This window comes from Mastacembelus armatus, chromosome 6 (assembly GCF_900324485.2).
Source record: "Mastacembelus armatus chromosome 6, fMasArm1.2, whole genome shotgun sequence".
NCBI classification, from domain to species: domain Eukaryota; kingdom Metazoa; phylum Chordata; class Actinopteri; order Synbranchiformes; family Mastacembelidae; genus Mastacembelus; species Mastacembelus armatus.
The window spans coordinates 4,403,205-4,429,894 of record NC_046638.1 but is presented as its reverse complement, the minus strand read 5'-3'; the positions used below and the strand labels follow the sequence as shown (position 1 = coordinate 4,429,894).

The window sequence follows — 26,690 nt, the reverse complement described above, 5'->3', positions numbered from 1 at the left end:
CAACAGTATGTAGTGGCAGCTGTCTCAAAATCCACAACTTAAAAAACCATTTGAAGCAATGAACCTTATGAAGACTTTACCTAGAGGACATCATAGATATTATTTTAACTGTCATTACTGATTAATGTGTTAATTGGTTGTTTGTTTGGTCTATATGCAGTTCACTAAGACTGAACCATGAAAGGTTTTGCACTTTTACTCAAAAACTACTCAATTACTAATCATTTATCAAAATAATATCAGAGTGATTGTATATTTTAATCAACTATTCAATACACTCGTTCACTCTATTCCTGTAAAACAACAAATTAACAATTCTACTTTATGACAAACTATGTAATGTAACCATTTCTAAATAGTATGTTGTCCAATACATACAGAGTCCCAGCACTGATTCACTCTCTCTGTATCTTGATCACTCACTGTAAGTTAGTTTGGGTAAATCTACTTGCCAAAATGAAAAAGCAAAGTGTAAAATATACTATGTAATCCTAATGACTTAATACAAAGTGATTCATTAGCTTTCTTATAAAGGAAAGCTAACGTATTAATATTGAGTTCTGTCCTTTGGTTAGATATTTGAGAGTTTTCTTATAGCCCAGTGAATAATTTAACAGTTTCTGACCATGTAACTAAAGTTAGGACAGTGATAATTTAGCCTCTTTTGGGGTCTGTTTGATGGCCACACATTAAAGAGAAGCTCAAATACATGTCCTAAAAAACTAAAATATTTTTGGGTAGGCTAGATATGTGCATGTGAGCATTAGCTCAAGCCAGACTTGAAAAACTACCTTTTGTTGTTAAATCTTTTGCTTCACATTGTTTTGTTAAAGCACTCTGATTTCTTACAGATATGTTGAAAGATTTTTAATGGTTTTAATTTGATAATTCAGATCAAAGAACTGCATCACAGTATATTAGCAATAATTACTAAGCTGTGTTAGGGATCTTTGCATCTGCGAGTCCAATTACAGCTTTATATTGTTCTTTAAATCCGCAAAATGCATATCATATTATCAAAGACCCCCCTCATATTAATTCAGAAATGTGTTTTTAACCATCTGCATATAAAGCCAGTGGCAGAAAGTTTGGTTTAACACCATAAACCTTACAAGAAATGGTCAGCTAACCTTGTGTATGTGCAAATAAATACAGTTGCACTCCACTTTTAAACATAAAATGTACGCTTGTAGTGTTAGACAGCTACAGACTGGGCCCTGTTATAAATGTTTCTATTTATTTGTATTTTGAGATCATTTTATGTGTGGAAATGTCTTTTGTTTACAAACTGACTTGCCTTAAATTGCAAACTGAGGAACACAAAATAATTTTGTACTGCAAAAATAATCTAAATATAAACGCAAGAGTGTAATAATCATTATTATTTTTACACAGTTATTTTTTTCGTCAAGCCATTGTCCTGTATATCTAAACAAGAGGTTTAACAGCTGGGACCCAAGGCAAGACAAAAAAAAAACCCTAATAAGAGTAAAAGCAACCCAGCATTGTTTCTTCATAAAGGTATTACCCAATAACATCTCTCCTGTAGCTAATTTTTACCCGTGACTGGCTCTAGAGACTACTGGAGGACATTGTATTTGGGCTCCATGTGCGTGTTGGACGCTCTGCGCGCTGTCCAGCAGGGGTGGTGCTGAAAAGCTGGAGCTGAGGCCTGGCGGCTCCTCTGACAGGCCTTTCACAGCTCACCACACAAACATGGCATAAATACTGCCAGGATACACAGCACAAGCTCTCTGGTTTGTGCACAGAACAAAGTATGCTTATATATCACCAGCGCTGGGCCTTCTTTTGACACCAGGAGTTCAAATCACGGTGAGAAACGATCAACCATCTTTCAATCACGGGCCTCATAATAAACAAAGTTGAGCTTGTTGAGTTGTGCTTTTAAAATTGCATTTCGTCCATTGACAATGAATACACTTTCTGTGCAATTTAACATGCAGAAACTGCAACCACAATGCACCTCCCACAGCAGTAAGCGGTCCTGGCATAGCCCCCCACAGTATAACAAACAGACGGCGTCAAGCAGCACCGAGGCAGGTGGCTCCGTACCTTTTGTAGTCGGAGGAGAAAATCCCTCCACTCGCCGGGTCGTGACCATATTCAGGCTCCCCGACGCTGGAGGAGCCCCCCTTCTCGTCGTTGAAAGCAGAGCTGGCGGACATATCCGTGGCTTTCTGTTTTTAGTCGCCCGCACGGAGCAGCTATGGAGATTTAGTGCAGAAGGCAGCAGGATATAAGGCTCTTAAAGGCGCACAGACACGCAGCCTTTCCGTGGGATGCTCGGTGCAGGGGGGGATGATGGGTGGGAAAAGTGGGGGAGGGATGATGCTCTGGTCATGTGATTGTTGTAGACTCTATAGTTCTGAAAACCGGGATTATTTGACAGGGTTTCCGCATAAATATACATGACGTTTCCTCATGCGTCCTCGTGGCTGAGTATTATTTGGAACAATGATACTTAATCAGAGGAGTCGTGGAGATTTTGTAGAGGTCTGATAAAGAAAAAATGTAGATTCAAGAATAAAAGCATGTAGAATTGAAGGTAAAATGTACAGTGTCTTTCTACAGTGTCTCTAAATACATGACTCTCCTCCACAGAGTCCAGACTACATTCACTAAACCTCTATGCTGGACTTTTGTTCTGTTACATCTGTGGAGACGCTGAAGATTTTTGTAAACTTAAATAATCAGAAAGTGAATCTGATTTCTTGTTCAGTTGAGGTTTGAGTCTGTAGGTGGCGCGCTTTTCTGTCTGTTATGGCTATGGAGGCTCTGCCTTTCCCCAGATTAAAATGTAGACTGTGCTTCAAGTGTTTGATCAATATTTGTATTGATTCATTTGTACGTTGTTTCTCTTCAACTGCATGGGTGTCAACAGAGAAATCAACAAACTATCTTTATCATTGATATTTTGTTCTTGCTTTGTATCATTAGATTGTTGCCATTTTAAGTGTGACTGTTAGAATTGTCCAATGCATTTTCATGCTCTTTATAATGGAAGTTTAATTTTACATCATGTAAAACATTTATTCTATATAATTTACAATGTGCATATGTTTGTAAATATCTGCCATTGTGTGACGTTTCCCTCGACTGAATGAAGACAACCTGGAGACCTGGTGAAAGCCAGGGATTACTAAATGAATTTGTAGGAAAATCCAGCTTCCTCACAGAATAATTCAGTGGCTCTGGCTGAAAAATCTGGAAATGATGAAGTGTCCAGAAAAATGAAAATATATCTCTTGGTGACATCCAATTTTATGGCGAATATTAATTTTTATTTAACCATTTACTTTTATTGTATTCATGTTTTTAAAATGTTTATTCTCTCGCACCAAAATCGTCATTATCTTTATTGTATCTTATCTAGTATTATTTTATTTTACGAATATTTTACGTTTTATTCCTTTTTATATATAACTATTTTTACTTCAAATGTTGTCGTTTTATCATTTAAGTTTTGTTTATTCTGGTTTTAGTCTGTTTTTTGTTTTCCTGCATATTCAATATAACTATAAACATGGTGCAGTTACCATGGTTACACGTGTTGGGACGAAGTGTCACATGATTACTCAGCTGATTGACAGATATTTAACTAAAGCATGTTACCAATAACATCTAGCTTTGTAAAAACACGCAAAAACATTTGAACACACCTGATAGTTAGCTTAACTTAGCATCAACAGCCACTTCATGCGACCTTAGCGAAAGATTAGCTAACTTACTGTAATAAATCAAAAGCAGAATCGCAACAGTAGCATAGGTGTCGTCTTTCTTACTAACGCTAACTAGTTAACTTGTCAGATCTCAAAAGTTGCTAAGTCAACACATTTATCCTCTAGTTAGTAAGTACACCACGTTACACTTGTATAAGTCGCATATCTGTGCTCTGAAACCAATGATGGTCAGAGAAATCTTCCCTCTTCAGCAGAGAGGGACCTAGACTGGCCACCACGTAAAGTTAGTAGCCTACTCCTATAGATGTAGCTAACGTTAGCTATATAGTTACGCTAAATGCTTTTACACTTTTACTTTGATGAGAAACTTGTGAATGCAGGACTTAAATTTGCCACAATTGAATTAGACCAGTTTCAGATTAGAGGAAGCATTAATTTACGTAGAAAATTAATGTAAAAAATTAAAACCAACTTTTAATAATCTGAGCTAACGTTTGAAGTAACGTTAGCTCCTGACACGGCGCGACGATGGTTGTCATGGCAACCGTGAGTACTGTAACAGTTAGGAGCTGACGTTAGTTAGTTACCGAGCTAAAAGCGACACCGGAATATCTAGAAATAAGGCACAGGTGAGATTTTAGGATAACACAGCGCACAAAGTTGTGGGCCCATGTGAAACAAAATGAAGAAAACTCGTCTTGAACGTCACTTGTAAGTTTACATATTCACAAGTGATTTTTTTTCAGCACACAAGTGACACAATTTTTAGCTTAACTGACTCAAATAACGACGCCAGGCAACGTTAGCTGTTAGCTGGTTAGCTATGCTAACCTAAAATATGTTTTTTTTTTTTCATCACTTAGTTGGTCATCATGTAGATTTTCTCCAGCGTCGCAATCTCATCGAGTCATCGATCTAGACAGAAGCCACAAAGCTCCCCGGAAAAGACATCGGGTAACGCTAATGTTATAATCGAATGAAACACTAGCTAGCTTACGTTAACGTGAGGAAACTAACAATTAGTTATTAGCGTATTATTTAGCTTTTGGCAACAAAGACAGTAATGCCACGTAATGGTGATAACGCTAGTACCTTTCTTATGTTAACTTTCTTATAAAGTTCATATAGCGTTAAATAAAATTAAACAAAAGTAGTTAAACAGTTGTGGATTCGTTAAACAATTTTAAAGTGCGTTGTACTTTTAACGCTTTAGCGTTAGCTACTTCTGTTTATGCTAACTGTTAGCTACCGTTAACTGTTACTTGTACTTTAGTTAGCTAAATAGTATTTCTATTTTGTGCTACTTTATACTCTTGGTATTTCATTAACGTAAAATATTGTTGCTACTTTACGTCGCATTTAGTTATTATTATTTAACTAGTTATTAAGCAGTTAACTCAGTAACTGCAAACATTTTATTGCTGAACAAGTAGCTTCCTTTTTCAATTTTTGAATTAACTAGCTAAATTACAACACTAACTACCAAACAATTTTCCATAATGCAGTTGGGTATGTTTTTTGTTTCAATGAATCTAAGTATTCTATGTAAACTCTATCAAAAGGCCATTTAACATTAGTTATATGTGGAGACAGAATATTTGATCAGTGGAAATCTATCCATTAACAGCATGGCATCAACAAAAACTGTTTTAATGCTACATTTCCAAGTTATAAGGTCTTTCTCCATAATTGTAATAAAAAGCCCAGTTTGATTTAAAATAAATTCCGGTATATTTGTCCACTCATAAAGAAAATGCTAAACTGATTGTCCTATATTTGCAGGTGTTAGATGTTGGTGGCAATGACGTCACTCCTCGGCCCCTGTATCATGCAGAGCCAGGAGAGATGCCAGCCAGATTCTTTCTGGAAGAAATATTTCGTAGCTCAAGATCAGAGCAGTCAACAGGCACTTCAAGCATTAAAGTGCCCTCCAGGTACCAGTTGGCAGCATATACACAAGCTGATTTAATGATCAAACAACTGGCCTGGAGCTGATTTGAGAAGGAATGAGTGGAATATGTGCAACATGCTTTTTTTTTTTTTGTTTGTTTGTTTGTTTCTTTATTTCTGCAAAGCATGATTTCCAGAAAAATGAAAAACAACAATTTACCTTTTCTTCATTTCTATTATACAAACAAGTCACCTACTTAGTACTCTTACTGTATGTACAGATTTAATGATAAAGGGGATAGTAACCATATAAATTATAGTTGGTACTATAGAAGTATATACTGTACATATGATTATGTTTTGCAATAATTCTTGAGGAATATGTGTTATGGTTGTTTTATTGTAGCTGGTAGGTCAAATATAGTCATGTATTCCTAACCATACTCTGACCCAGTAATGACATTGTTTTGCAGGTCATTTATGTGTAGCCGGTGGTCATCCAGCTTGTCTAACATAGAGTCACTGACTGAGACTGAAGATAGATCGTCTAAACTAGACATGTCACTAAACCTGCCATCTCTATGCGGTTATTCATTTTTTTAATAAGATATTTTTATATTATTTTATATATATGCTGCAAAATATAGTTAGATCTACAACATCTTATGATAAATTACTTTTTTGTAGTACATAATTTTTGCGGTGTTTTGTATATGTATGTTTATTTATTGCATATTATACATATTTTGGTCTTTTGTTCTTTACCAGAGAATGAACATCTGCCATTGGATGCGATGTTGAATGAAGTAGTAGATATCTGCCTCTCTGAGACAGATACCATTTCACTGCTGGACATACCCAGAACCTTTGTGTCAGAGGATGCAGAAGCAATAAAGTGAGTAGATGGCTCTTCTGACTGGTTTTTAACTTGGGAGCTACAGTACCTGTCACATACTAATCCAGATATGTGAAGATGCACACTATTTGGGTGCAAACATGCCAGCCAGTGATATGTATTACTTTTATTTGGTTGTTTTTGCAGGGAGAAAAACATTAACTATGCTGAGCTTTGCAAGAACAGAATGGGCAATGATAAATTTATAGAGCGATCAACACAGACACTCACTGGAGCACCTAAAAACAAGCAGGTCCAGACTGACAAGATTGTAATGGTTGATGAAGGTTTGTCCTAGGTTTTCTCTTTGTGTACTGCTTTTGTTCATTTTGACGTCTGTTAACGTTTAGTCCTTTATCACAGTGAGTACTTGGAAAACTATATGCACTCTCATTGTTCATTGTATTATATTTCTATATATTCTGATAGATTTAATGTTTTGCTATTTATTGATGCTACTGTTCCAATAATAGGCATGTTGTATTTTTTTTCTATATCATTTCCTTAGCCACCATTAACTCCCTGGTAGAAATGGAAATCTGTGGGAATATTTCAAATGCTGAGCAGGACCCACTGCAGATCATGTTGTCAAAGTCATTCCAACACAGCTTATTAGTAATGGAGAGGAACGTTGTAGCAAACATTTTTCAATGCAAGTTGGCTGCTTATAGACAACTGCCTATACTAGAAGGTAATATTGAGTTATTATTGGTTTCTTATTTTGATGGTGGAGGTGTACCATCCCACAGATTCAAAGTTTGGACCTTTGTGTTTTTCCATTTTCCTATAATGATGATGATTGTATAAGATCATGACAGGATTCTGACACCAAAGACGAATGAACAGCACAAGGAGTATAAAGAGAGCTCTTTGGCTCCAACTCTGGAATGTCTCTGGGTTTTTGGTTGTGAGATCATCAAAGGATGCATTGTTACCAGCATGGCTTGGAACAAGAAAAATACGGTAACACAGGCCAAACCAAGGATCAATACAATGAAACCTGCTGCTGTTGTTTAAAGCATAAGAAGTCCTGCTTGTCATTGTCATTTTGTGTTGTTTTGTTTCATGTAAAGGCTACAATAGACTCTATATAAATAGAACTGCAGGAGTTGCCCTTGGTACCATTTAGAGACACATTTAGAGAAACATTTACTTTTTTTATAGTTTTACTGTTACTAGATTTTGTTATAAAGTTGAAAGAATGGTCTTTTTTTAAAGCAAATGTCTGACACTTAATGTAACCCTCTCTGATTATGCTCTGACTCTGTAAGGATCTCCTCGCAGTCGGCTATGGTGAATTTACCTCCAGGAAATGCAAACCAGGTGTTATATGCTGTTGGTCCCTTAAAAATCCTATGGTATGTTTATTTTTGCCCTTTATTTCCTTTCATTGATATTCTTCCAGTTCTGCATCTCAGCTGTCTCAAGTTGAATGCTGGTCTCAAAACTGTCCTTGGGCAAGAGGCAAACACTGAAAAAAAACACTATATAAACAGTGTTCACTTAGAAATTTAGTTTGGAGTCACAGTCATTCTAAATGTGTTCCCTGTGCAGTGGCCAGAGCGCATCTTCCACTGTCACAGCTGTGTGACATCCCTGGATTTCTCAGCCAACAATCCATACCAGCTAGCTGTGGGGATGCTTGATGGCACTATAGCCATTTGTAATGTCCAATGTCAAGACAACAACGCATTTTTCGCCAACAGCAGGTAAGCACCGTCTATGTGCGTATGTATGTTTGAGCCATATACAGTATGTATGTGGACTGTGGCGTACAGAAATAAACAAACACTTCGAAAAAAAAGTTAGTAATGGCAAAGCCCTTCTCTGTTAGCTTTACTTTATGTACCATACATTTGTTTTGCAGTGAGTGTTCAAAGAAGCATGTGCATCCTGTGTGGCAGGTCACCTGGGCCAAACAAGAGATGAAAATTTCAGGGGAGGAATGTGGTGAAACCCTTATCTCTGTGTCAGCAGATGGCAGAATTGCTAAGTGGGTTCTCTGCAGCATTGGTCTTGACTGCATAGGTAATGTAGTCTGTAACTCTCTGTGGTTGAAATATTGTAAATTACTGTTTAATGTATATGATCATGAAAAGCGCTTCAAGCATTAATCCAATAGAATTATAAGCCAAAGTTGTGCATTATGAAAAGATTTTAGTCATAATATCAGTTATGTCACTGGACCTGACATTATCTGTTCAGTGGGTTAAAAACATAATGTTGATTAATATGATTTATAATTTTGGAACTGCACAGGCAGATGACAGGAAAAAATATCTCACATGAAATCTTGTGTGTATTAACTAATAATATATATTCATTAAATATATACATGTAGAGATATTTTTTCCTGAGCATTAACACTAATAATAATCAAAATATCTTTTTCTGAAAACATGTTCTTAGACCTGATAAAGCTAAGGAGCCTTCACAGTTATAAAGAGGCTGTAGGATTCCAGAAGACAGATGATGTTTTGCCAACAGTGACCCCTGGTCTTTGCGTTGCCTTCCATCCGTTAGTAAGTTTGTCACAGAAATTAGCAGGGTTGTGAGCCTCTCTTACTTTGACTTTTTCGAATTACAATAAACATCACATATGTCTTCTGCCTTCATACTGCAGGATTATAATATCTATTTGGTTGGCACATGGGGCGGCCACATCCACATGTGCTCCATGTCTAACAGTGTAAATTTTCTGGATACATACAAACAACACATTGTAAGTTTTTCTGGCTAAAACCTTTGATTTTGAATAAATTAAACCTCTGAATAATATTTAAAATGTGTAAATGCCTGCACGGTAAATGACCGCAGATTAAATCTCTTCCTCTAAGATTTTCAGCTTTATGTCAATACATAAACAACACATAAGACATGGGGCCTGCTTTTCAAGGCAACAGTAGTGTGATAGCATGCTAACTTTGAGTTTTGAGCATAGGCCTTTTCAGTCTCAGAAGACATTGATTTGCAGCCCAAATCTGCAATATTTTGAGTTGTTTTGGCTTGTCACAGATTGTGACAGATAAAAAGAATCACCACCTCACCATGTGAGGACAGGAGACTTATTTACATAAAAATAGAAATGTCATGTTCACATAAAAGTCACAAATAGAGCACTGAATAACACGTAATAGCAAAAAAGTGGTGCAGTACTGACATTATTAGTATCATGCTATCGTTTGATTTATTAAAACAAAAATGTAGATGTCTGTCATTGCCATATTTTCACTCTGCATTTCCCCTCCAGTCTCCTGTAAACTACATTGAATGGTCCCCATTCAGGCCTGATGTGTTCCTTAGCTGCTCCTCTGACTGGACCATGCAGCTGTGGAAGCAGGGTCAGTTTACCCCTGTACTAAGCTTCACACAAGCCCAGAGGGCTGTGTACACCATCAGGTGGTCCCCAAACCGGTCCACAGTGTTTGCAGCTATTAATGGACAACAGCTGGAGATCTGGGACCTGAAATCAAGCATGTGAGTCAGACCAACAGGGAACTTGTATGTTTTTTTTATAGCTCTTTCGTGTTTGTTGTCATTGTCTGGTTATCTCTGATTTGAATCATGAGCCAGAAATAATCCTGTGCACACTAAATAATATGCAGACCTCTCCTTTTAGCTTTCGGCCAACCATTGTGCACCCTGCTGCACCTGGTGTGAAGGTGACGGCCTTGCTGTTTGCTACAGGGACAGACTGTGTCTTGGTAGGAGACAGTGAGGGGCAAGTGACTTTCTACCAGCTCAAGAACTTCAGTGTTGTAGAAGGCCAGGAGGTAAAACTGTGGTATTTCTTTAGGATATTTGTTATATTCTGCATAAAAGCAAGCAAGTAGTTTTAGGCAAGGAATGGGACAATTATTGAGTCTTATAATTAAAGAGAAGGTAAGTGATTTTATTTTTAGGGCTAGGTTACCCTAAGCCTTTGCCAACTACTAACTGGTTTTGTGGTAGTTTATATATGCACGGTTTCAGAAAAAACAAGAATGAAATTTAAGATTTTTATTCTTCCAAATTTTAGAAAGTTGATAACTTAAAAGACATTTAACAGAACAAAGCACAACAGTCAGCATAGGAAAAATATTTATTACACACACACACACACCTTCTCTCTGGCTCTTTCTTTTAGGTGGATGGTTTGGAAAACCTCATTCACAGTGAAGCTTGCAGCTAAGCACACACTGCAGATAGCTTTAGAGGTCAAAAACTCCAAATCTTTGAGTCTATTTTACATTTAAAACATTTCAAAGTATATTTGTAATACTACCAAGTCTGGCCCTTCTGCAAGGTTTTTGTGATCACAGTGAATCCTCTGTAGTTAATTATGGCCAGTTGTTGTATGTAATGTAATGCATGTAATAAATATTTTGTTCAATGTTCCATGCAGTGTATTGTCTTTATTTAAAAAAAACTAATGCAGAAGATTAACAACAATGAATATATAGTAAAAGCTGGTAGCAAAGGACAAGAACCTATTACTTATTGCTTCTACAAGTAAAGTGGATCAGCCAGACCAATCCAGAAATTAGGTTTATGAAGTTTATTGTAATTTGATACATGAAACAAAACATAGTTGTGTAGATTTGATGTGAATGCATCATTTTTGCATAATAACCTTATTTTGCCAGTCTGGATGATGAGTGGAGGAACTACTGATTGGAAACATTATCTTACTCATTCATAAGACAGCTCTTAGTTTGTAGCAGTGAACAACATAGATCTGTGTGCGGAGCTCCAGAATGCGTCAGCTAACACAGTTATTCTCGATGACAGTACTTTCTTTCATTCATGTTCTGGCTCGGACAAATTGCATCACGCTTCCCAGACCAGCTGGTATGTGTCTAAATGACAAACTCTAGTGTGTGTTGTTTTGGAGACTTCTCTTCACATTCCACTGAAGAGGAACTTCAGAGGACAACATATATCCATAGTGAATGCTTGTGATCTCATGCGCACCAACTTCCTGAGTTTAGATTTTAAATTAGCTGTTTTACATTAAATGCTGCATCTGCTTCACAAGCTTAAATGACAGTGTCTTTACCACCCAGAAGACATGTTGCAAATAAATGGTTTTGTGTTCATAAGTGTTTTTTTGTTTTTTTTACATTTATAGGTTGATGTGGTTATGAAAGCCTCACAACATAGATGCATTACACTGTGGAAGAAAACCTTTACACCCTCAACAGAGCAAAGTAAATATAAAGTAGATAACACAAAAAAAAAATCACCCAACAGCAGCAGGAGGTTTTAGACAGGGTTTTAAATTTGGTGTGAAAAAACATTACAAATGATCCCAATTTAAATTACATTGAAAAGTTACCTTCAAGGTCGAAATCTGTGACACTGAAGTTGTCAAAAGGCTTTTATGTTACAGCCACAAAAGACTAACTTCCTTTTTGTTATTGTGTTTGGTCAGTGTCTGCTGACGGTGTGATTTTAGACAGAGTTTAACAGGAGGACAAGGATTCACGAGTTGTAGTAAAACACAGTGACGACACAACATGCAAGTGAGCAAATTGCTTATTTTTACCACACTGTGCTGTAGGACTATACTGTCATGTATCCTCGCACACAGTTGCTTAAGTAAGCTGTTCTGCTGCTTTCAACTGAAACACAGTGGGCAGCAGGAGGGGATGGGAAGATATAAATCTCATGACAGGTCACCAACAGAGCATGTGATTCTGGTGGTAGACAACATGGAAAATAATCTGTTCACAGGATGCTGAATGACTGAATTGTTCTTTAATGAAACACTTTTAGAGTTCAACACGATACCTTTGGCTTTTACATTTTCCTCACTACACAAAGTTGTTTTGTGTGTGTGTGTGTGTGTGTACATTTTGGTGTTACATGGTCTGGGTTCACATCCCTTTTTATATCCAGTGGGTTGTTTTTGTTTGACTTGTTGTTTCAATTACAGTGGGAAGTGATCCTGGATTTGAAAGTGGCATGTTCACAGTGACTGTTTTACACCCATTAGCCTTGAATATGTGAGTTTTACTCTGATCGATGGTTATGAGTAGATACAAAGAGTAATGTTTTATGTATTGCATCATTTGAGAAGATAGAACCTGATAGTGATTATTCCAACGATTCCTCTATGAATTATTGATTTTATTTTCAAACTAACCTATTGATAGACTAATCATTGCTCTAATGCAGCAGATGCAAACCAGGGACATGCTGTTTGCCAACATGCTCCCCGCCCACTTATCATCACATTTCTCAGCCCCACAAAACAAACTTCTGCCCTGTGTGTGTGTCTGCGCTGAACCCGTGATTATTCTAAAAACAGCAGCAGCAGCCGCGGACTGGAGCTTTTCCTGTAAATGTTGGACTGCACCTTTAATGTCCCTGAGCATTCACCTGGTCTTTTATTAAGGTGGAGGTGGAGCACGGGAGGAAGAGCGACAGCAAACTGACACGTTTTTTTTTTTCGGTTCCTGGACGAGGAACTTTGTAATCAGACAGAAAGTGACTTACAGGCTGCTGACAGCGTCCGATGGTGGTGAAAGAAGATTTCCCGATGATTGAAGTGTCGATACCATCGATGGAGAGGGAAGTGGACGAGTCGGGAAAGACCAAAAAGGTGAGCAGGCAGTTTAACAATGAACACTTGTATCTACAGCGTCAAACACACTAGCTTTGATTTTTGCACAATAATACATTTCCACTTCTTAAATCATTAACACCTGACGTGAACCTTGACGCCAGGTGACCTGCAGTAAGAGTGAAAGTGAGGTCAACTCCTCTGATTTCTATATTTACAAAAGCAGCACCGAGCACAGCTGACAGCATGTGGTCTATACCAAAGCACAAAACAGCAACACTAAAAGTTTAGAGGCTGTCATTGCAGAATGGCCCCTATCAGTCTTCTATGACTGGATCACATTTAATCATGCATGTGAGAAACATCACGCTAGTTTGAACTCTTTAACCTACATCATGTTTTATAAGCTTATGTTTTGTTTTTAAAAAAACGAATAACTTTAGCTGTGAAACAAAGTGTTTTTCTTTTAAAGGGTGTCAAATTGTACCTAGGGGACAGGACTTAATGCTCCTGAAAAATAATATTTACTTATTAATCAGACATGCATTTGAGCAGGAGCAAACTGAATAGTAAAACCTAACCATAACCTTTGATGGAGGAAGTAGTATTTCACTAAAGTAATACTAACAATGCTGCAGCTTAGAAGTGCTCAATTACAAGTAAAATTCTTAACATAATAGTAAATAAGAGTATTACCTGTAAAATATACTTAAAAGGTCAAAAGGAAGAGAATACACACAGAGAAACTGTCCTGTGACTCAGTTGTTTGAATATTTTTACTGATGTATGAGTGTAGACGACAGTAGAAGTAGTTTTTTACTGTGAGGATGTGCTGCAGTTTGCTCTGCACAAATCTTTAAGTAGAGTCTCCCTGCAGCAAAATGCTCTTTTTGACATTCTGTTAAAGACTATAATAAAAATTAAATTAAATGCCCTCACGAGTGAAAATATGTTTTTTTGCCTTAAAAATTCACATTCATTCACATTTAAAAGAAAACAGCATAAAATATATTTGATGTTACTGCTACTGCAGTCAAGTAAAGTGTCAGAGGTAAGGATGCGCTAAATCTTTCCCCACAAGTGAAAAATACATTCATAAAATATTTCAGTGTGAGTGCAGATTTAGTGTGGTCGGTAATCTTGATCAGTATAAATGTTGATTCATGTTTGCAGAACTGATGTTCTTCCCATGTGCCCAGGGAAATACTGTACATTATAAAAGTTTAAACAGTAATCATGTTGAATGGTTTGACCATCATATTGTGAGGAAGATGTTCTAATGTTACAGTATCACTAAGGTCTTAGCTCAAACTCCCACAGGCATTTATAAAGCTGAATAAAGCAGGACCTACAGCACATACTCTGTTCTTGCGTGTTTATTGTTACAACAGTAAAGTGAGACATTACAGGAAATATATCATTAATTGTATTTTAAAATGCAGAATAATGTTAATAGTTCATAACCACATGAGATACAGAAATATCCATAGTAAACACATAAAATGATTGTGTCACATGTAAGGAATAGCCATACAAGAAGCTGAAGCTCTGCACCTCCTCCTGGTGGAGTAATGACTGTCCCCTGACACAAACCTGATATGTTCTCTGATCAATATGTCTGATAAAACTGGTAAACACACATTCCAGTGCTTGGACATTGTGTAAAGGGAAACATTTTAAGTTTTGTTGATCTATTCCAAATATATTACGCTTGTTTACTGTACTTCAAATAGGTTTTTGACAGATATTATGTCAGGAAATGACAGTGTGACTAAATATTCTTTGTGTGTCTCTGTGCCTTTTGTTTGCAGCTTTTCAAAGTTGAAGTCTTGTTTAATGAAAGGAAACATTATGTGCTCAGAAGAAACAGTGAATTCCACACTCTCCATAGAAAGGTATGTAGATAGAACTTGCTTTATAGTTAGTAGTAGTAGTAGTACTGTATGTAGCATTTTGTATCATGCTGTTCGATGTATAATCTCTCTGTAACAGACAAACTTTAATTTCAGCCACCCTGTGCACTGTTCTGTCATTGCCTGTTACTTACATTTGATTTGAAAGTTAATGTAGAATCTTTTGTTACCTGCAGCTCAGGAAGCTCATTCAGCCTCCTGATTTCCCAAGCAAAAGGAGCCCCCACCTGAGGGCCAAACCTCTGGAGCAGAGGAGGCAAGAGCTGGAAGATTACATCCAGGTAAACCATCTTCCAGCCCTCATAAGGAGCCTCTGTTCTTCTGCAGTTTGCCCTTGTGCAGGACAGATATTTCGCAGCCTTAAACTCATTTTATTTTTAAACTGTAATCACATTTTTTCTCCTTTTGGATAGGAGATCATCTGTCAAAATGAAGATGTGCCACAGGTGCTGCTGGACTTCCTGCATGTTAAACACTTTCATACAGGCAACAAGATCAGCAGCGTGGAGTAAGTCCTCTAGTCCACACTCCTCTCACTGCACCCAGAGATGTTGGTGCTCCATTTACTGTAGGTCCTCTATTTTTGGAATGGAGGCAATGCAGCTACATGGTAAATCTTCAGATACATATCTCATAGTGGTGTTGGCAGCAGCACTATACAGTTTTAAAATCTGTGTGGAAGAAATGAATTAGTATTTAATTTGTAACCTGTGTGTCAGTGAAATACATCCAAAGTAGCTGCAAACTGTTTTCAGTTGTGTTTAAATCCAGTTTACAGTCCTTGCCTCGTCTGTTTTTGGTTCACAGTGCTTTATGTATATATTTCCTTACATATAAGACATAAAAAGCTGTTGTGCAGCGTATGTGTTTTTTAAACACATTAACTTTTGTTTTGAAAGTGTCCCTGAATGTAATCTATAAAAGTTCTGTGCATAAATTTCAGATCGCTTGAGCTGGACAGTCAGGATGACAGGTAAGAGCACACACTACCTTCCTCTGTAACTGTGTGGAAGTGTATTGCATCTTTCTCAAACTCACACACTAAGAGCAGCAGGCTGCCATTTAAGGTACTGGCCTGCCCATCAAGAACAATTTCAGGTCCATTGTCTTGACCACAGTGTGTGTACCGGATTGAACCACCAACTCTGATGATACTTTATAATTTGATATGATTTGATTTGATATGATTTGATACTCTACCTCTTGAGCCACAGCTGGCCAGCTCCTGACACTGTTTTGGCAGGATAAGAACAGGAACGAGTCTGTGCTTGTCTGTGCCAGGACTAAACCTCTTTATGTTGATTTTGGCACAATCTTTGGAACAAAAATCTCTGTAAAGGACCACATGGTTCAGTAACATGAATGGATAAATGTGTGTTTACACACAAAGGTTAAACGTTTGTATGCAAAATAATATTACTATTACTATATGAACAGTATACCTACTAGTGAAGGACACTAATGGCTAACATTCTGATTTTGTTTCCCCAGTTATCAGTTACCCCATCAGAAGGTGTTGGGATTTTTCCAGGATCCGTATCTCTCTGAGAGCACATCAGGTGGGTAGAACAGCCTGCTTCCATAAAGCATTTTGTGCTAGAGCCAAATACTGACATATTTTAACTTGTAAAAAATACTGTATTTTGTTTTATTTGTTTGTATTTTGTTGTTGGATTCTATAATTTTGAATTGTAAAGTATCTAAAAACTTGACAATCTTAAGCAGACGGCGTAAACCTTGATGTCTGTCTTGAAGGTCTCCCTGATGTTGTTGTGGATGGAGTTCTTCAGGGGTTTTATCCCCGGAATGTCCGAGTCAGCTTCACTGCTCCCGCTCTCACTGAGCCTGACCCCACCTCTATAGAGGCCTGAGATTACTGTCTGTAAGATTTAAGGTTTTAAAGTTAAATATAATCATAGTCACATACACAACAAGAAGTGAGAAATCCATCAGCATGCACAAAAGGTGAGCTGTTTTTGTATGTTTGGCCCCAGGAGGATTGAAACCCATCTCCGAGCCTTTGTTGTTGCAATGCTCCAACCATTGTGTTTCCAGCTCATATTTAGGCCAACTACAAAAATACATCTTGAAAACTTGATTAGTTTTTAGCAATGAAGTTAGCATACAATCTGATTTTAACCTAGATGTGACATTATTTATCATACACAAACATGAACTGAGTGAACTGCTTCTGCTACTAGTGGTCTGTACATTTCAAAGAAATACATTTTAGAATAAAGTGATGGAGGTTAGAAAACAGTCAGATTTAAAGGCAATGACTGTTTACTTTTTAACATATTCTTGAGTACATATTTTGTTTGTTAAAGTAACAGATTGACAAAGACCAGCCTGAGAGCAAGACAGTAATGTAATGTGAAGATGCATTCTTACATTTTCACTTTAATATAATGTAGAGGAACTGGTCTGTTACAAAATGCATTTTAAGTCAAAAACAACAGTATGTAGCATCAGCCAAATCTTGATGCTGAGGCTATAATATTTTATAGTATTTTAAAAATATTTGTTCTTAAAGTGTTGGCATTTCCTGTATTTAGCTTTTTATCATCTGTTTATACTGAAGATGAAATAAAGAATCAAAATGACTCATCCTGCTTAAATTTTCTGTATAAACCTGAGCTACAACAGATCAGATTCTTGGTTGAGAAACAGTCGGAGGAGACACTGTTGGACACATTTATTTTATAGGTCATCAACCATCCCATGAAAAGAGTTTAATTATAATCACAATTCATCTCCCCAGTAGTTAAGAAAATGAATGTCCTAATAATTTGAAAATGTTTCATATTGGCAATGTATTATAGATAATTGATTCACTATGCAACGATGTGACATACAATGGCTTCAAAATGTATTGTATTGAGACTCTTTCGCTTTTTGCATGTCGTGTTGTGTCGTAGACTTATTTTTAAACTTTTACACTTAATTCTACACTCAGTAACTCATAATGACAAAGTGTTAAGTGCAGAAATGTTTTGAAAATTGATTACAAATCAAAAATCGAAATGTCTCATATATAAAGGCCTTCAAACCTTTACTTCAGTACTTTGTAGAAGCCCCTTAGGCAACAGTTACAGCTTTGAGTCTTCTTCCCTAAGCTCCTTCAGGCTTTGCACACTTAAATCAGCGGAGTTTATCCTCACATCACCCTCAAACAAAATAGTTTACAGGCAGCAACAAGCCAGTCAGACAGACCATAAATGCTTATTTAGATTAAGAAGACAATCCAAGAAGAAACGGTTTGTGTCTTTTAATTATCAGGTTGTGGATTCCTGGTGTCTAAGTGCACTTCTGTTTGTTTCACTTATCAAGACCTGGTTTGACCTGTTCATGCTGAATAAATTGAGAGAGGAAACTGAAAGTAGCTTGAAGCTGTTTCCTGTTTCATACTGAGAGGTCAAAAAGTTTATCCACTGAATCTGCTTTTATCCAAGAGTTAGATGAGAGAATCAATACCAGACTCAGGGATTATCAGGTTGTCAGGGGGCCCCTGGGCACACACTTGTAAAAGGACTCCCACCCCTACCACATAAATTGGTTTTCTGTTTGTGGTTATTATGTGTTTCTTTGTAGTCACTTTGTGTCTCAGTGTGTCTGTTTAGTAATCTGTCTATACAATCTCAACCTGGGCAGAAAATTAGGCTTCAGTCTGCCGCCTGTTGGCAGAATAAGGACTGACAATAGTAAAACAGCTGGCCTGACTTTAATAAACACAGTATTTTTTCATTTAACCTAAAATTGAACTGTAAAAATTGTTATTAAGGGGGTTATTGTTTGAATCATCACTGGGTAATTAACTGAAAAGATGTTTAGCTTTGTGACCTCAGTGTAATTGTGTCCATACAATGAGCAGAAAGTGTCACTATGGGGTTACCAAACCTTTGCATTCAACTTTATATATATATTAGAAATGCTTTGCTTTGCAGAAATGCATGGTCCTGATTTCAGGATTTAATTAAACCCTTGTTATCCTCAAAGCCCTCCTCTCCAGGCTGTACCATGTGGCGCGGCGCATGCGCAGAGCGCCGCTGCAAAGCCTGTTCTCCTTCCGTCATCCATGCTGGGTGCTGGCGCTTTCTCCGCCTCTTGCTGCTCCTTCAATGACTTGATCGTACTCTCACCTCCTCAGCTACCTCTCCCTCCACCGGCCCCATTCAGCAAACTAAACGCTTTGCATGTGAAACACCAGGAAACACGATTCTCTTCCTGACTGACAACACTTGAAGCCTGCACATTATCGGTACGTGCCTCTAACAACTAACTATGAAGCTACTTCCTATTCAGCAGGAGCTGATCTGCTTTACTGGACACAGAGTCTTCGGCCGCCTGTTTCTAAATTAGTCTGAGCTGGCTAAAGCTACTTGCTGCTGTCAGATTAGCTTTGATTACCTGCAGCCAGAGAAACACCCAGGGAGCTGCTGTTAGCATGTTAGCTCAGCGTGTCCACGTTAGCAGGGGCTTCGGTTTGCAGATGTGAGCAGATGTTGGCAACAGGGTTATTGTGGTTGTATGAAATTCTGCCCCTGCTCTGCCATCCAGGTGTAAATGTTGAGCCCAGCGCTCTAAAGTTAAAGACAAAGTGCAGGATAATGCTCTTCTACACTGTAATGTAACAGAGCTTTCCTTACACTAGACTGCAGCTCATTCATTGGGCTCATATATACAGCACAAAGGAGTTAGGCATTGCTTTAAAAATGAACTTGTTTATTCATCAGTGTGCAGTAAACAGTGAAACCTGAATTTACACTGTGAATTTTGTGCAGATTAAATATTTTAATGTCAACAAAACATTGATGATTTTACTTTCTAAGTCATATATTGAGTGATTTTGTTCTTCAGTGTAATAGGTGTAATAGCTTGGTATAGATATATAGAAGTCAGTTATCTAAGGTAGTTAAAGCAGCTAAAACAGTTGGTGTGAAGCAGATCTCTCTGACAGACTGTGTGACACATTATTAGTCCTGTTCAGCTACCATCATCTTCTGTTGGACTAATCTGCTACTGCTACTACTGCTACTGCTACTAATACTGCAATATTAGCTCTTTGTAGTTTCTCTGGTGTGAGAATGTGAGACTTTTCTTTGTCACACATGATAGTAAACATTATATTTTTAGGTAGTGGACAAAATAAGACATGGATGATATCATTTTTGGACAGTATGCACAGCATGTGACACCCTTAGGTGTCCTTCCACCATTGGTTTGGAAAAGCTCCTCATAACCATTTAACAGTGGAAAGAGTTTTAAAAAATGTTCTATTGGCCACCGTCAGTAACATCATAAAGATACTTAGGTAATAAAATGGTAACCTTTTAGGGAATGAGGAGTAGCTGTGCAATTTCACATGACAGGTGCCATAAATTTAACCACAGGGACTATTGTTTCAGCTGGCATCTATTTTTGCCATGAGTGAAGATGCACCAGAACCTGGGCAGCTTGATTGATGTTTGATCTGTAAAGATATAACTGAACCTGCAGGCCTGTGTTAGGTTGTATTAGTGTTAAATACTCGAGGTGTACTTAATATATTGGCAACTGTAAGTACATGAGTACATGACACAGTTCACATCTTTGACCACTATTTTGTAACTGATTTTATTATGCCCTTGACAAATATCCATATCACAAAAACATTCTGATACAAGATTCTGCCTTATTCTTAGCAGTCAACACAAACACCGATAGTACAGTTATTCATAGCCACAATAAATCAGATGATCAACTTTGAATGCTAATGGCTTATATGAACGTGTGGACTGACTGTTGTCTGTGGTTTCAGGCGTTTGTGGGAGCATCATGTGGAGGAAGGCTTTGGCAGTGGCACTGCTCGCATTAGCTTTTGGCTATTTCTACAATGGCGGCTCAGACCTGCCAGATCAGATTCTGCAGTATATCAGCCTGCCAAACTTCCAGTCTTCATCCCAGAGCCTGACCAATCAGGACAGTCTGGAGCAGATGATCTCTTCTGCCTGGGAGACTCTGATAACTCTACCAACACGACAGTGGAGCAGAGTGGCAGTGGGGTGAGTTACTGAGGTAAACTGTGGTACTGATTACTGCAATATGTGTCTTTCTTCAGCTGCCTGAAATCCTTATTTATCACTGTATATGTGCTTGTGGAGCTCTGCTATACACTCTGTACTCTGTGGCATGTTGAGAGGCAGCAGTCAGCTCTGCTACTGAGCAGGTATGTGTTATTGTGAGCTCAGATGGTGTGGTCCAAGACTGTGGTGCCTGAATTCTATTCCTGCTTGTACCTACACTAGAGATGCAGATTTTATTGGTGTTGTTATTAGATGTGTCTGTAAGTAGAAAATGACAAAATCAAATTTAAGGAGATGCACATGAAAAGTTGTTTCTGTGCCTAAAACTGCACAAAGTGAAAAGCAATGAGTGGCAAATGATTGTTTTCTTAAGAAGGAATCCTGCCTGTCTGCTCAGAGTGCAGAATTAGCAGTTAGCCTCAGAAATCTGGTCACAGCTGTGGATTTAGTGAAGGCTGTTTTACATTTATTCACAGTGTGAATAAACTCACACTGGTACCGTGTGTAAGGCTGTTTAATGAATACTGCTGTTCAGTGACAGCTGATGCAGGAGCAGACTGATGGCTTTGGATGTAAAATGTATAATGTTACGTTTATTAAACATGAGTGTGGTTGAACAGTATTACTGATGAAATCCTCTCTGATTACATTTTGCATTCATGTAGCACATCTGGCATATATCCAGTTATCCTGTTATGTTGTGTGATGGGTGCCTGTGCTTTGAAGTTTAACCGGTGTTGTCAATGATGTTTTGGATAGAAATAGGTCATTAATTGATTGTTTCCTTAACTTGCTTGATTCTAGGCCTTTCAACAGTTGGCCACATATATACATTTAGTCTGATTGTCAGGCTCTGAAGAGAGAAAATTGCTGGCCATTAAGACCTCCCCTTAGCATTTGTCATTATTTCTTTCAGTGTGAACGCCTGTGTGGATGTGGTCCTCTCTGGTGTGGGACTGCTGCAGGCTCTGGCCGTGGATCCTGGCACTGGCTTGGATCACGAAGTGTTGCACTCCAAAGAGGACTTGAAGGAAGCCTTCATCCATTTCATGGGGCGTGGAGCAGCTGCTGAGCGTTTCTTCAGCGACAAGGAGGCCTTTCAGAGGATTGCACGTGCAGCAGCAGAGTACCCCGGTGCAAAGGCAGGGCTACCCCACTCCCCAGAAAACAAGTTACTGTCAGTATATTAAATCCTTTTCTTCTGATAAACTTGATTTTTTTTTTTTTCTTCTCACAGCTGTATGTGGGAGGGAACGCTGCACTCATTGGTCAGAAACTTGCCACCTACCCTGAGCTGATGGTACAGTAGCATGTTTTTATTTAAGCCATACACTCCTTAATAAGCTCCTTAATATTTGTCTGGTCTATTTTGATTTAAAAAATCTCTTCTTCAGGTTTTTGTCAGTTGTAATCATTGAATGTCTGACTTAGAATAAATACAAAATTGGGCTAAAGAACTAGTAAATGAAAAAGAAGTATTCCCTCCATACAAATGTCATAAAAATAGTGTTTATGAGTTAAAATGGTGTCTTCCTTCTAAGCACAGTATTACAGTGTTATTTTAAATCCATGGCTTCCAAATATAATTCCATTAGTTAAAAAGTTTAGAACAAATACAGTTTCAGCAAAAAGTTTCTGAAGTGCTTATGGTTCATACCCAGGTTTTGTTATGTGGGCCGGTTGGTCCGAAGCTTCATGAGATGCTGGATGAGCAGATAGTTGTTCCCCCAGATTCTCTCCAGGAGACGGATGAATTTCACCTCATCCTGGAATATAAAGCAGGTAAAGAGAAGAACAAACTGAAGCCTTGACATCATCTCTTACACTTAGTGAGATCACTTTAGTCTTTTAAGATGTGTCAGACCTTGACCTTCTTCTCTGTGTCTAGGTGAAAAGTGGGGTTCGACTCAGGCACCTCAGGCCAACCGCTTCATCTTCTCTCACGACGTGTCCAATGGGGAGATGAGCTCCCTGGAGACATTCGTAGCGAGTCTGGAGGAGTTCCAGCCCGACCTGGTTGTCCTGTCGGGGCTCCACATGATGGAGGGTCAGGGCAGAGAGCTGTGGGAGGAGCGTCTGAAAGAGGTCAGTGGCTGAAAGTTGTCCTAATGTAAGGAGAAAGTATCTCCACCTTTGTTATAATTGCCAAAGCTGGTGTTTTTGCATGTTTTGAGTTGTATATTGTAGAGACATATATTGCTGTTTTCTAATGGGGTGTTTCTTTCTGCTTTCCAGTCTAGTATTAAACTTTTAATTTATATATCAGAGCAAACATTGAAGAGAACAATTTAAAAAAAACATGGTAGTTGTTATTGATTGTCCAATGTTATGTTGCATGACATTGAAGAGTCAAGGTTTAAAGGTGAAACTATTAATTGTTCCTAACACATCTTATCCTTAACATTTTAAATTGGGGGTAATTTAAGTGACATCTTGCTCCTTGTTCACAGGCTGTGTCAGCCATAGCCGACATTCGTAAAGACATTCCCATCCACCTCGAGCTGGCGAGTATGACTGACAAAGACTTTATGAACAGCATCATGCAGGAGGTACATGTGGAGCGTAGTTGTCTTAGTCTTTCATGTAGTGAAATTCGTATATTCCCTCACAGAGAAAAGATGGATGTGCTCAAATTTCACTAAATCCCTACAGAGTTCTGTATATTTAATTAAAGTTTTTTCTGTTTCCTGTTAGCAGGTTATGCCCATTGTCAGCTCCATTGGGCTGAATGAGCAGGAGTTGCTCTTCCTCTCTCAGGCTGGAAATGGGCCTCATGCAGACCTGGCTGCCTGGAAGGGCATCCCAGATGTGGGTCCAGTCAGCGACATCCTCCTCTGGATCCTGGAGCAGCATGGCCGCAGTGACCCATCATCAGAGGCAGATCTTACTCGCATTCATTTCCACACGCTGGCCTACCACATCCTGGCCACAGTGGATGGCTACTGGGGGAACCAGGCAGCAGCAGTGATGGCTGGAGCGCGAGTGGCCAGCAGTCAGGCCTGTGGCCTGCAGTCTATTGATGTTAGTAAAGTGGAGCTCAAAGCCTCACTGGAGTTTCACAGTTCACACACTGAGCCACGAGAGAAGTTGTCCCTGAACCCAACAGAGCCGGTTACTGTATGGCGTCGTGGAAATGTCACCTTCTACTTCACACCAGTGCTGGTCTGCAAACAACCGCTTCGGACAGTTGGGCTTGGAGACGCCATCTCAGCTGAGGGACTAATTTACTCAGAGGTAAAGACCCAGGAGTCCTTCTGAGATTTACTCCCATCTGACACTCCATTTGTTTGTAAAATGTTGCTGGGAAGTGCTGAAAAGACTCACTGAAGTTTGACCTGCAGCTGTGGTTTGTTGGGTTGGAGCCATGTTTCTGTACCAGCTCAGATCTCTGTGTCTTGAACCTGGTTCTGTGTCTTCCTTCCCAAAGGCCCTGTTTTAAGAATGTGGTCAGTTTTAAATCCTGCCTGACGAATCCTCCAGCCTGCTTCAGTCTCCTTTGTCCTTCCTCATTTTAATCTCCAGCAGAAATGAAAACATGAGACAGAACGTTACAAAACTGGATCTGAACAGGCTGTGAGGTGGCCTGACTCTATGCACTGGGCACATCTTAAAGCCATTTTCACAAACTCCAAAGAGTTTTGTTGGCTCACCTAATTTACTTTGACCTGCATATCTTAAATATGCTGTGCCTTGAGAAAATACAAATTTAAAAGTTATGAAACATTTTATTCATATTTAAGAGCCAAAAAAAATTTAAGTTTGACATCAGTTACACGTATCAATATATATATACACACACACACACAAACATTCATAGTTATGTTTTACTGGAAACTGATGACGTCTTACTTTATGGTAGAATCTAAGTAGTATTCTTGGTGTTCAACTTTTGATGCATTCAATAGTTACTTGAAAGTTCATTCTGCCAGGGGTGACCATGTAATAGTTGTTATCTAGATATATGTGATGTTTTTGTTATTTGTCCTGAGAAGATAAAAAATACTGACAGTTTTTGTTTTCTCAGTTTTGCGCCTAAACACTCTCACTGCAAAGAGGTTTTAGTTTGGAAAATAGCGCAAACAACAGTTATCTCTGTTAGTTGTTCTACATGATATATTCCTGATGCAGTGTGCTTATTCATTCTTGATCAAATAATGAAACGTTACACTTGTAAAAGTTTATTTTAACATGGTTTTGAAGGGGATCATTATTCATGCAGTAAAACTCAGTTCACAATTGGATGCAAGTTAGTCAGCCTGACAGTCCTGTTTGTCATGAATTAAGTTAAAATATCATGTAGATCATACGTATTCAGGGTTACTGCATATGTTTTTATTTCAATTTTGTTTGTACAACTTCTTTCTTTTCAGGTATTGCTTTCTCTTAATTACAGTTTATGATTATATAACATGATTGGCTGGGAAACCATAAAAGCTGCCAGTACAACAAACTACAAGAGACACTTACTGATTTAAATTCCAGCATATACCTAATGATACTTTTTCTTTTTCTGTGAATATATTATGCCTGAATCATTTTTATTGTATGGTATGTAACTGTCAGAACAAAATGTTTGTATACCTCAAATGGCCACTAGAGGCCTGCAATAATAATAGTCTTAAAGTAAACATACAACAAAGACGTGTGGCATTTTGTTGAGCAGAATTGATTCTTTGCACTAGGAAAAAGTGGCAGGCGTGCCTGCAAAGGTGAATGTAACATTAACTCTTAACTCCCCCCATTTCTGGCAAGTACAATCTATTCAACTTTATTCATTTCATAATTTCTGTCTCCTTTGTTTTTTTTAACATTTGCATCTGTCAACAAGTTTCCTTTATTTGTCATTAAAATGTATATGGATGCTAGAGTTGGGCTTGATTATGGTGATGGTTGGCAGTGTAGATATTAATGTTGAAGAGTGCAAAAAAAGGAAGAGATAATTAGGTTCAACAGTACAGCTGGAAATATGACTATATGGCACAATTGTTTGTGATTATTAGGTTGCTTTATATCATGACATTTATACACTTCTGTAAACTATTTTGAACAATGTATTGAATTTATTGAAATATTTAAAATCAGGTCTGCTCAGAGGATCAGGTTTGTGACATGCTGTAACAAACAGTAAGTTATCAATACTAGCTTGAGCTCCTAACAGGATCTATTAACATGTGGACTAAAGATTATGAGTTTGTTCACTTGCATACAGTACTTTGGGTATAATTCTAAAATGTTTCTAAGAGTGCTTTGGAACAATGCTGGTTACCAACCCAGCAGCTGCTCGAGAGCCTTAGACTTAACTGGTTCAGTATGTGTGTTTTGCAGTAATTGGATTAATTGCAAGGTTGTTATGGAATAAACACCAATAAATCATTTCTACTGAAAATTATAAAGTACTTCAAATGACTAATTAATTGTGAGGCCCTCTGGTCCATCTCACAAAAGCAATTTATTTCCAAATAGATTGTAAATGTTCACAGCGTCATGTTAGATGATTATAGTGAACAAATTGCTTGTTGTTGTTTTTTTTTGTTTGTTTTGGTAAATATGTCCAAGTCAATGAAAGGTAAGAAATTACAAGTTTTCAAACTGCAACTTCAATTTTGTGAAATGGCTACTGTCTATACTCACATATTGTGCTGACACATAACACTTTATCCATGAAGTTATCTATATGTGCTT

At 38.0% G+C, this 26,690-nt stretch overlaps 3 protein-coding genes across 4 annotated transcripts; all 3 read left to right on the top strand.

The window, feature by feature from the left end:
• The first annotated feature begins 4,229 nt into the window (after positions 1-4,229).
• On the top strand, positions 4,230-11,917 carry LOC113132786 (WD repeat-containing protein 78-like). The gene is made up of 14 exons (XM_026311123.1): positions 4,230-4,247; positions 5,484-5,607; positions 6,360-6,486; positions 6,634-6,773; positions 6,995-7,177; positions 7,295-7,449; positions 7,758-7,844; positions 8,041-8,195; positions 8,354-8,514; positions 8,896-9,008; positions 9,110-9,208; positions 9,737-9,963; positions 10,106-10,259; positions 11,900-11,917. The coding sequence occupies exons 1-14, from the start codon at positions 4,230-4,232 to the stop codon at positions 11,915-11,917; spliced, it is 1,761 nt and encodes a 586-aa protein (XP_026166908.1).
• Positions 11,918-12,750: 833 nt separating this feature from the next.
• snx22 (sorting nexin 22) lies at positions 12,751-17,549 on the top strand. Its single transcript, XM_026311643.1, has 7 exons — positions 12,751-13,072; positions 14,845-14,928; positions 15,123-15,227; positions 15,360-15,454; positions 15,890-15,919; positions 16,438-16,505; positions 16,702-17,549. The coding sequence occupies exons 1-7, from the start codon at positions 12,986-12,988 to the stop codon at positions 16,815-16,817; spliced, it is 585 nt and encodes a 194-aa protein (XP_026167428.1). The 5' UTR covers positions 12,751-12,985; the 3' UTR covers positions 16,818-17,549.
• A 1,456-nt stretch (positions 17,550-19,005) lies between these two features.
• adpgk (ADP-dependent glucokinase) lies at positions 19,006-25,779 on the top strand. Of its 2 annotated transcripts, none has more exons than XM_026310856.1 (8): positions 19,006-19,204; positions 20,744-20,987; positions 21,925-22,150; positions 22,246-22,308; positions 22,670-22,790; positions 22,897-23,093; positions 23,459-23,557; positions 23,706-25,779. In XM_026310856.1, exons 2-8 carry the CDS (start codon positions 20,761-20,763, stop codon positions 24,264-24,266), a joined length of 1,494 nt encoding a protein of 497 aa, XP_026166641.1. In that variant the 5' UTR covers positions 19,006-19,204; positions 20,744-20,760; the 3' UTR covers positions 24,267-25,779. The 2 variants fall into 2 exon arrangements, with proteins under 2 accessions (XP_026166641.1, XP_026166640.1); XM_026310855.1 differs by having other exon boundaries at positions 23,703-25,779.
• The last annotated feature ends 911 nt before the right edge of the window (positions 25,780-26,690 follow it).